The 11,581-nt window shown below is 45.1% G+C and overlaps 1 protein-coding gene across 1 annotated transcript; it reads right to left on the bottom strand.

Annotated features, from left to right (window-relative positions):
* Positions 1-326: 326 nt before the first annotated feature.
* On the bottom strand, positions 327-1,842 carry LOC122374535 (cyclin-dependent kinase inhibitor 1C-like). Its single transcript, XM_043353343.1, has 2 exons — positions 1,729-1,842; positions 327-1,127 (listed from the first exon to the last, which is right to left on the bottom strand). Exons 1-2 carry the CDS (start codon positions 1,738-1,740, stop codon positions 579-581), a joined length of 561 nt encoding a protein of 186 aa, XP_043209278.1. The 5' UTR covers positions 1,741-1,842; the 3' UTR covers positions 327-578.
* Between the last annotated feature and the right edge of the window lie 9,739 nt (positions 1,843-11,581).

The following is an 11,581-nucleotide window of genomic DNA, read 5'->3' as shown; positions in this document are numbered from 1 at the left end:
TGGTCGGGCGGGTCGGCGGCGGTGGCGGCGGCGTGGCGGCGGTCGCTGCGGGTGCGGCGCGGGCGTGCGTGCAGTGGTGAGGTGATCCGACTCGGGCGATAGCACGTAAGAGCCGAAAGGTGCTGCGATTTAAGCAATATTGCTTTTGCACCAATTGGCAAGCATTGTTTTGTACGTGTTCTGATTAATGTAATAAATTTATTCTATCTATCTATCTATATGTATTATTTGCTAACATTTCTTTCAGTTAAGCTTGACTATCATTAAATACTGATTACGGGGAGGTACTTAATTACGGGGATTAATGGTAAGAATGATAGCCAATGTTTCTTCATTCTGCTAAGGGAAGTTTATTCACATCCATCGAAAAACTGCAGAGTACCGAGAAAGCAGCAGAAAATGATCATTCAGCAAGGTTCAGCGGGTTCATCCATTCAATCTTCAGTGCACGTGTGACACTTTCAGCATATCTCTCGAGTCTCTATCAGAGACATGTCTGGAGTTTTCGCCGCGGTATCCGTTGACAATAAACTGCAACCAGTACAGCGTGGGGAGCAGGCCCATTAAGGCTGTACCCTTTACTTGTTCTTGCCATTGTAATCACCCGCATAACCATGAGCCGCATAGCCAGCGCGGGTCTGAGCGGCATTAGTCACAACAGCTGAGGGTGCAATGCTGCTGCGAAGCACGAAAGTGAAGGGCTGGACCACAGTTTGGGTGTTGTCCCCGACCACACGCGACGAAGCAATCGGCGCAGCGTAGGGCGCTGCGTAGGGCGCAGCGTAGGGCACCGCGTAGGGCGCAGCGTAGGGCGCTGCGTAGGGCGCTGCGTAAGGCGGCACGTAAGGCGCAGCGTAAGGCGCCGAGTGAGGCGCAGTCACCACCGCTCTGCTGTGGGGTAGGACGTACGGCAGAGGGACGGTAGCATAAGAAGAAACTGGTATAGCGTAGGGAGAAACTTTAATGGCGTAGGTAGAGGCTGGGGTAACATCTCCATCGGCTGGGGAAGCGTAGCCAGCTTTGGTGACTGGAGAAGCATATTCAGTAGCTGAGTAGCTGATAGGCTGTTGGATCCTGGCGTAAGATTTTTCAGCCTGGACAACAGCCACAAGGGCGCTGAGAAGAGCCTGAAAAACGAGAGAACAGCACGCATCAGTGAATGAAGATGGCGACAGTGCTGCCTTGCATGCCGGTCTGTTTGCTTATAAATCATGTTTTTATAGTTCTAGTGAACAGCTACATACGCTGTAATACAAAAGCATGGCAAATCTTAAAGAAATGTTCAATAAATTGTGCTGAAAGCTTAGGTACAGATGGAATGTAAAAACTTTCGAGATTAAATTATGGCTGAGGACGCATAGTCACATGTTATTCTGTTCTCCCACGCATTTCAGTATTATAAAAATAACAAATTAAGTACGACGTCTTTACGCCGACAAGCGAGTGAGCGCAATAGTGACCAAACCATTTACACTAAAAGTGGTAAAATATCTAACTAAAGGGATGCTGACGGTTGATCCTGCACATCGCTTGTCAATCCGTTGAGCGTTGACCGAGATATATGTCTAAAAAGCGCTACATATTAGGTGAGACTAATTAGGGCTGGGTAGGGTCGGGTCAGCCAGGATGACTTCAGCCGCTCATACCGATAAGCCGCCGCATGAGACAGTGAAATAATGAACCCAGTAAATGGTTCAGCTTCCTACTTCGGACACTGAGTGTACTCACCAGAGAACGCATTGCTGCAGTGGCACGGGAGTGAATGCCTATCGTCAGGATGGAGCGATCTGGTTTTATACTATTCGACAAACGGTTTGGCCCTGGATATCAACTTAGCCACTCATCAACAATAATCGATATATAGCGAGAGAGCAACCATTAGGCAGATGCCAAACTACCAAGGAGTCCTTGGTATAATGCAACAAGCACAGTTGCCATGGAGGAGGTGGCTTTTAGAGCAGCAAACAAGCATCATCCGTCATCCTATGACCATGAAAACCCTGGGGAGGCCCAACGTGCCACGCCCGTGTTGTTGTTTGGCATTTTCATGGTCACTCTGTGCAAAATTACAGGCATTTGATCTGCATATCAAGTAGGTATGCCTCTTATTACATTTTCAATAAAATGTTCAATAAAATGTAAGAAGAAATAGAAGAATTGTGTGTTCTGGTTGGTTCGAATTTCTTTTCTTACGCTGGGTTACGTGTCTATTTTCTGTTAAACAAAACATTTCAGCCGTGAGAATTGTTCAAACTATACGTGGTCATTACCTATGAGAAATAGAGACATTGACTCGAGTCGACCACCAACTAGTGCGCCACAACGGCAGAACCCATTTCGCTTGGAAGGGAGTTCATCAATGGGACAGGATACCGAGGAGGAATTCGAACTGTCACTTTGTGTTTTTGTTTTGTAAGGCTAGGCCCTTTCGTGCTCGGTTTCACATTAGTTGGGTTAGGACCTTCTCGGTAATCATGAAGTTTTCAGTGAGACGGTGTGTGGGGGGGAGGGGTATGAAGAGAAGATGCATAGGATAGGGGGAGACATTGGTCCGGCGGGAGACACCATGGTGAGTCATCTAGTCTGAGCCAATCCAATGGAACAGTCCATCCAGCTCACCGATACTCACTGCGCTACCCACGATCATTGTCTGAACCACAGTATTCGATAACGACCGTCAGGTGGCAGCAGTAGCGAACTGCAACCACAACCCTATCTCGTCTCTAGAGGCTCCCAATGCCCACACCAAACAAGCCAAACAGCCTACGGCAATCATTTTATAACCCCTATTTTCCGTGAATGTCAATTTTGTGCATTGTGAATGTAATCATTATGTAACGTCTGGTGTGCTCAGTTTCGCATTATTTGAGGGGCTCGCTCAACATATGATCTCTGAGCGATTTTCTAATGTCACACTTTCAGCAAGCAGCTAAGCACCCAATAAAATTTACTCATTGATCTTGTTACTACTCATTGACTAAAAATTCGCCGGTTCTGAAATCAGGCCCAGACTGTCCCCACCCATACCGGAGAAGCAGAGAGATCAGCTCAAACCATTGTCAGCATAACTGCACAGCTTGGCGACGTGCCAGAAGTGACCCGACCTTGAGGACCAGCTTTATCCCTAGTCCCGACAGGATGCGGGCTGATCATGTCCGTTTTATCCCGCCGACTGCTGAAGCGTCTGTTGAGTGAGCATCTTCATTGTGGGCGCTTACGACAGGAGAGAAGATAAAGAGATGAAATGCTTGTTCTGATGATTATAAACAATGGTACATATGAATTAACATACCTATATGATAAATAAACACAAAGCATGTAACAGGTATCGAGGTGTCGCTTGACAGTACAATAAACGAGCATGGGATCAAACGAAAATGTAGACGGATTTCAATGCCAAAATGAATCAAGTGTCATCAGGACAGACAACTATCTTGCATAATCTTATTATAAGTCATTAGCTAGCCACAACAGACGACACCTTGTACCAAGCTAAGCTGTTTCTAAAAACATACAGATGCCAGCTTATCATGTAACTTTCAGCTGGGGTCAGTTAGCTGATCATCCTCCCAACAAAACAACAGACGGCCTTTTCTCCATGTCTGTTTAGAGGAACAGGAGGACAGCCTGTGCGCCTGGATTAGCGAGGCGTACCTAGAACAAACCTTACAACCTACCCCGGGCCCGGAGTCTCTAACTGAGCCTGATGAATGGGCTGCTTTGTCGGACGCTGCTGATGCTCTGGAACGAGTAGGGGAGAGTGGGGTAAGATGCCCAGGGTGGGAAAGACGCCCCACCCCCTCTAGCGGCGAAACAAAAAATAAAACCTGGAAATTTATGTTCTTATCGTAAAGCGGAAGCCTGCCTAGTTAACTGCACAAGAATTTGCGAAGCTCAGTTGGGCAACGGCTGGCTGGTGATTGCATGTTTTTTATTTGCTGCTTTCAAAAAATATTTTGGTGTCAAAACATTGTAAATATCAAAGAAGGTAGATAATTTTTGCGTCCCTTGCTATAGTCGTGATACATTAACATGCGTGTACTGTGTCATAAATAGTCTGTTTCAGGGTGCAGTTTTATGGCTAACAAATTGTACTGCTTTAATGTTACTTCGGTACCTTGGGGTAAGATGCCCCCTGTCCTGATGGGGAAAGACGCCCCCTGAATCCGTAGGCTGTCCTTCAAGCAGCCCGTCAAATCATTTATTACATACTTGTGATGAGAGACAAAAGCCGATCTGGGACTATTGAAAGTCCAGTACGGTCGGGTGCTCCCCATGCCGGTCTCTCGGCCCACACAGCGACTTTTTGGGCGGCATCTGACTCTGAGAGCCCTCACGACGGCCTCTGTGGGCCCCATTATTGGCTCCAGGGCCCCTCACGACATCCTTTGAGGGCTCTCACATTGGCTCCACGGGCCTCGCTGGCATCTGAAGTCCCCACGATGGGCTCGAGGGCCCTCAAGCATCATGAAGACCTATAAGGGCCCCACAGTGGTCTCCGAACGCCACCACGGAGTCTTGTTTGGCCGCGCCGGACTATGATGGCCCTAACGATGACCTCTGAAGCCCCTTACGACTACTTTTGAGGGCCCTTACGATGACGTTTGGTGTCTACTGCAGGCTCGAAGGGACTACTGATTCGTTCAGGCGATTCACGTGCTCATTTATGTCACTTATAGTTCAGGGGGGCATCTTCCCCAACGCCAGGGGGCGTCTTTCCCACCCTGTGGGGTAAGATGCCCCCTTTCACTTCTTCAGGAAAATGCTTAATAGCAAAAAAAAGTTATCATATTTCAGGCACGAAAGTGTGATATTTTTGGAGAAAAATGTTGTCGGCTTCCATTGAAACTCCAAGTTTTTGCTTTCCGATCGTCATTTTCGAATAATATATGACATAGCAAAACCCTGGGCATCTTTCCCCACTCTCCCCTATGTTGTGCAACAAGGAGGGCGGTAGTTTCAAAGTCTGTAAAAGTTTATAGTGGGCTCTGATTCTACTAGAGTGCCTACTGCCTAACATCTGTATTCGTCTCATATTCACCATCACGTCAACTGAACAGATGCAATGTAGGCCAAAGGCATTTCCAAAAAAATAACTATGCGTCGTTTGTGTAAATAAACGTCATGCTGGTAAAGGTAAAAACCCGTCTTGGCTTTGTTTTAGACATTTATCGTAACTGCCCTGAATTGAACTGAAAGCTAGATTGTTGAGTATCAAATTTAGGGTGAGCAGGGAGAAATGATCTAACCAACAAACCACCAATTGACCCTTTTCTAACTAATACTCGCTAGCGTGCTACAAAAACTGTTCATCCACTCTCCTGATCATTCTACTCACAATCACCGTCATCTCTCTTCCTCTTCCTCTCTCCTCTCTCTTCCTCTCTCGGTGACACAATCTTCATCTGATACGCTGCGTATCAACCGCCCTCTATTTGTCTGTGTCCCCCGCTACCACGAGCCACCCTCCCCCGGGTTCTGCACAGAGCACCCATAACAGCAGAGTGTTGACCTTGGGTCGGAACATGCCCAGCGTCCACTCTACTGAGGGATGTGACACAGCCACAGGTAAGATGAACAGAAAGCTTGCTGCACCCTGGCACGGAGATATCTGCAGTGTTAGATGTGCACATAAACTAGCGCCAATGACGTTATTGGGAGAATATGATGTCACTGGACAAAATCACATCACTGAACTTTGAATGCCCAGAGGTGAAGATTGAGCTTGTTTCTGTTATGATGATTTGATGACGTCTAAGTTACCTACTGAACACAGATTGCCACGTTTACGGATTCCTTTTTATTGATGTTTTCTGTTAATAAGTAAATAAATAAATAAATAAAGAAATGATCATTTACGTTCCTGCAGCCTTAGCTCTTCAGTAGTGTTGTTCACTGTTCCATTACCAAATCAGCCCAGGAGTCACTGCTCTCTCAGTATGTAGTAAACAAGCCTTAAACCCCGACCGATTATCGTATAAGTAACCGGTTGTTCATGCAGTGAACTCTTCATAACCGATTAGAGGTCAAATATCACGCAATCGTCAGCTTTATTATCGAATAGCGTGACCGCTAATCATCCCGGTAACACTCGCTGGATAGGGGGAGGATTGGGGTGTGTCGTCATCGTGCTGTGCTTCCTAGTTCCTGAACAGTTTGTTAAAGAGGATGGTGGTCAGTGATCATCCAATTAGCATGTAATATTGGTCGATTGTCCACCAGAAACATAGCTTTGAAATGCGAAACTCACCGGCTTTTTGACGATTTATTTGACTAGTGACGCTGTTTCAAGCCTTTTCATATTATAAAAGAGAATAGCTGTTTTCACGACGGTTATCTAGCGAATGCACCAGACTTGACCAAATCTGCACCAAATTTCTGTTACAACAATTATTGTCATATTGTGAATTCATTTCAGTGTTTTATTAGAACATAATGCAGAGTCAAAATCAGATCTATAAGCAACTGCGCAACCCAAACTGATAACTTCAAAGAAATTCAAAGAAACCTAATTTGACCAAATCTGCACCATACCCGCACCTAATATACGCCTAATGTGTACCAGATAGCCGTCCTGAAAACGGCTAATAAACACTATATTTAACTCGAGGGAAGCTAATGAAGTACAGCATCGCTTACCAAACAGTATACTAAACAAATCCTATGAATATCCTCGCACTCACACCTCCAAGGACCAAGACACCTACCATCAAGGTCATGCATCCAAGTGTATCAAATCCGTACCGACAGAAGCTGAGGCTCATATTTACCGAGCGTGAAACGTGACATCAATAAACAGTTTCTTCAGTGGGAGGACAGCTCTAGGATGATATATGGCGCGGGTGTAGTACAGTATTTATCTCACTGACAACGGCATTTGTCACAGGACAGTGAGTGGTTTGTATGCGCGAGTGTAGGAGGGGGAGGGGAGTGGGGGGGGGGATGATGACAAGAATGGTTGTCTGGTGTCCTCGCATGCAGCATTGCTATTCAGATGCATGAATGGTGACCGAAATTATTTGATGTGATGAGCGAGTTGAATTGTACCTTTACCCTAGCATTGTAATCGTGATTCGTGGCCTTTAGATAAAATAATCACTTTAGTGGCAGTCTGACTGCTGACATACACTGCACCTTGGACACTGTACACTGTACATACACTGTACACTGTACATACACTGTACACTGTACAGTCTGTCTTAAATGTACAGCGCAAAGTAACGGTGGAGTGGATCCATCAAGCCTGACCGAGGAAGGGCCTGCTATAATTTGAAAGTCACCGAACCAATTGACCTGGGGAATGGACGAGGATGTCCATTTCTTCGGTGACTCAAATTTAGCAGTCCTTCCTCGGTCAGGTTTGATGGATCCACCGTTACTTTGCGCGGTACTTTTAACCCGCGCCCCGCTGGGGGGGGGGGGGGGCAGAATCTGCCCCGGGCTCCCTCCCGTTTTTCCCCAATAACTTCTAAACGCGTTACGCCAGCGACGTCAAACTTACAGTATTTTATCATATATCAATTTGACACGCTCCCTGAAAATTTGAGCGAAATCTGTCGGCATTTTTTTTTGAGAATATGACGTTTTAGTAACGTCATGTTCACCATTTTCGCCTAAAAAACGGCAAAATTTCATACGCCGCTAACATATTCATTTTTAAGGAATGAAAACGTAACAAACAGGTTATACGTGATTCTACTATGTCTATCAAATGGCCATCTCAGTTTTTTGAAAATTTTTGGATTTTGACCCAATTTTTTCTTCAAAAAACTGATTTTTTTTGGAAAATAGTTATACAATCAAAAATTTTGAATGTATCGAAAAAGCCGGAATATATGTCAGAGAAGTGGTCTATGTGCACCTACATACCAATTTTTAGAAGAATCAGTTTAAAATGTGGGAGTTATTCAAAATTTTATGAAACGTAATGCCGCAAGTTTTTTTTTTTGGAAGTTCTAGACCTCGTACGGAAACAAAAATAGCACGATTCGATTCGCCGTCACAAACTGCATCAGACAGACACCTCTTTAGGCCTTAACAACCAACTTCAAAATTTGACCTCACTTGACCTGACCTTGACCTGACCTCGACCTGAAATTCATCCAGAGGTGATCAATATAACTTATTGAGTGTGCCTATTGAATTCTATGAATAAAATGACCCATAAAACATGTGTCGCACATGCCCTTTTCTATACTTTGTTTTTGGTGACCTGACCTGACCTGACCTGACCTTAACCTTGACCTTTGAATGATATTGTATGCATCGAATATTGTCTTGGTAGCCTAAGAACACGTTTTGGGCAATCAGTCTCAGTCCATTCTTCGACAACTACGGTGCAAGGCCGATACTGTAGAAACTTGCATTTTGCACCCTTGACCTGACCTTGACCTGACCTCTGACCTACTTAAGCAAAAAAAAAAAAAATTGGGCTCATAAGATCCGCCTTGTTGAGAGTTTTCGATTGCCATTTTCTCCGTCTTTCTACGACCATCGGATCGGAAGTTAGACAGGGGGGGGGGCAGAATCTGCCCCCCCCCCCAGCAGGGCACGTATGGCTGAATAGCCCAGCGGGGCGCGGGTTAATATATTCCTGCCCGGGGCCGGGATGATTCAATAAATGTCACCGAGATTTTTTAGCGAAAACTCCGAGGGCCGTTAGGCCCGAGGTGCTTTTCGCTAAAAAAGCGAGGTGACATTTATTGAATTCCCGGCCTTAGGGCTGGAAGGTGTTTCCCATACCTGCCAAAAAGCTCACAACTCTAATTGATAGTGACGTCAGCAGCCGTGTGGTTCAACGCGTTTAACCACACCCCTTGAACCACACGGCTGGCAATATTAAAGCACTGCATTAAACTTTGAAAAGTGTGGTACAGTGCACGTGCCATTAAAATGCCTGGATGTCTCGATTTAATCATGCAATGTAGCAGGTATGGGAAAATGGCTGGGATCGTGATAGAAGGCTCAGTTCCTGACATTTTGCGATAGATATAGGTCAGATTAGCCTTGGGACACATTCGAGACTCAGTTGATTTTATGATTAATTAAAGAGCTTATGACGATGGAGTCTAGTCGATGATCATGAAACAAATATACTTTGAAGGCTGCCAATCAGAACAGTTACCAGAAAGTATATCAGATCAGTGCTTTTATAATAGGCACGGCTCAATGGCCACCGTGCCTAACCCGCGCCCCGCTGGGCTATTCAGCCATACGCGCCCTGCTGGGGGGGGGGGGGGGGGCAGATTCTGCCCCCCCCCTGTCTAACTTCCGAACCGATGGTCGTAGAAAGACGGGGAAAACGGCAATCGAAAGCTCTCAACAAGACGAATCTTAAGAGCCCAATTTTTTTTGCTTAAGTAGGTCAGAGGTCAGGTCAAGGTCAGGTCAAGGGTACAAAATGCAAGTTTCTACAGTATCGGCCTTGCACCGTAGTTGCCGAAGAATGGACTGAGACTGATTGCCCAAAACGTGTTCTTAGACTACCAAGACAATATTCGTTGCACACAATGTCATTCAAAGGTCAAGGTCAAGGTAAGGTCAGGTCAGATCAGATCAGATCACCAAAAACAAAATATATAAAAGGGCATGTGCGACACATGTTTTATGGGTCATTTTACTCATGGAATTCAATAGGCACACTCAATAAGTGATATGGACCACCTCTGGATGAATTTCAGGTCGAGGTCAGGTCAAGGTCAGGTCAAGTGAGGTCAAATTTTGAAGTTGGTTGTTAAGGCCTAAAAAGGTGTCTATCCGATGCAGTTTTTCACGGCGAATCGAATGGTGCTATTTTTGTTTCCGTACGAGGTCTAGAACTTCCAAAAATTCATTTTTCAAAAAAATTGTGTGTCGTGACGTCATAAAATTTTGAATAACTCCCACATTTTTGAACCGATTCTTCTCAAAATTGGTATGTAGGTGCACATAGACCATTTCTTTGACATATATTCCGGTTTTTTTGATAAACTCAAAATTTTGGATTTTATAAATATTTTCCCAAAAAAGTCAGTTTTTTTGGAAAAAAATTGGCCAAAATCCAAAATTTTCAAAAAACCGAGATAGCCATTTGATAGACAAAGTAGAATCACGTGTAACCGTTTTTGTTACGTCTTGATTCCTTTAAAAATGAAGAAGTTAGCGGCGTTTGAAATTTTGCCGTTTTTGAGGCGAAAATGGCGAACATGACGTCACTAAAACGTCAATTTCTCAAAAATTTTCCGACGGATTTCGCTCAAATTTTCAGGGAACGTGTCACATTGATGTATGATAAGGTACTCAAAGTTTGACGTCGCTGGCGTAACGCGTTTAGAAGTTATTGGCGAAAAACGGGAGGGGGGGGCAGATTCTGCCCCCCCCCCCCCCAGCGGGGCGCGGGTTAACGAATGTCCCAGTTTCGACAGAATCCAAACAAATTCATTCCAGTATCACGTTTGAATTAGTCTCACACATGGTAAATTAAAATGATGTCAGTTAAAACGAACAATCTTGACGAAATAACCGATAACGGTTTACCCCAAGAGACCACTTAAATTACCTATATGTACAGCCCTGTGCAAACTGCGTGGTAGGCATTTTTTTCGACAAAACCGAGAACCACGCAAATAATATGCTATCGGTCACTCACAAATCGTAACAGCAAGACGCGCGAGGCTCCGCACCTTGGCATTATCATCGTGTTCATTTTCCACTTCGGTTTAGCAACAAAACCCAAAAGTTTATATTTGCCCAAAAAACAAACGTTTGCATTTCGCTGCCACACAAGGCGTAGGTATACTTTGTTTAGTGATAGACCCATTCGAAGGAGTGGAGCATGGTGCATCTATTTGCAGTGAGTTCCGACCGACTGATAACATAGCCTTTGAGCTATTATCGGTTTTGTCGAAAAAAGAATACCTACCACGCAGTCTGCTGAGGGCTGTACATTGTAAGTACATCTATATTACTATTTGAGGAGGGTGCGTCTGTCCGTTACCGAGGTCCCGACTTGGTCGTGCTTTGCGTGGACTACAGGCCAGACCGTTGCACCTAGCCCGATGAAATTTGCACAACTCATAGATCAAGGATGTGCGACGTGCCTTTGAGGGGTCTCAGCTCGATCGGGTCGATAGGGAGCGCGTGGTGCGTGCCCAAAAAGTGCAAATTCGCGTCATAGACTTTACATGTATAAATCGGCGTGCGAAATCGGGCGAAAACGGCTAAGTTTGGCCGACACTGGTCCGGTTCCGGCGCAATATCTTGGTGACCAGGGGTCCGACCGGCACGGGGAAAACAGCATCGTGTAGATAATTGAATGGGCAATTGAATGGTGTGCAATGCAGAGGATACGCGCCACGTGCCCGGAGAGGGCACTTTTATTTAAAAAATTGCGGTTTTTGAGGGATTTTGGAATTAATTTTATTTTTAGGTGACCGTTAAACGGAGCGAGTTGAAACAACGCCTGTTGACAAGAGAAATGTACCGCCTCTCATGGGAAAATTGTGAATAGCTAATTAATCGACGACAAGGTGGTATAAATCGCTGGAGAAAATGGTGTTTGTCGATGATGTGCCACTTTATTAATCACACGGGTTTTGCTCCA

The sequence above is a fragment of the Amphibalanus amphitrite genome, unplaced genomic scaffold (genome assembly GCF_019059575.1).
Source record: "Amphibalanus amphitrite isolate SeventyFive unplaced genomic scaffold, NRLGWU_Aamphi_draft 001668F_arrow, whole genome shotgun sequence".
NCBI lineage: Eukaryota > Metazoa > Arthropoda > Thecostraca > Balanomorpha > Balanidae > Amphibalanus > Amphibalanus amphitrite.
The sequence above is the reverse complement of the archived record's forward strand: the minus strand, read 5'-3'. Positions and strand labels throughout refer to the sequence as shown.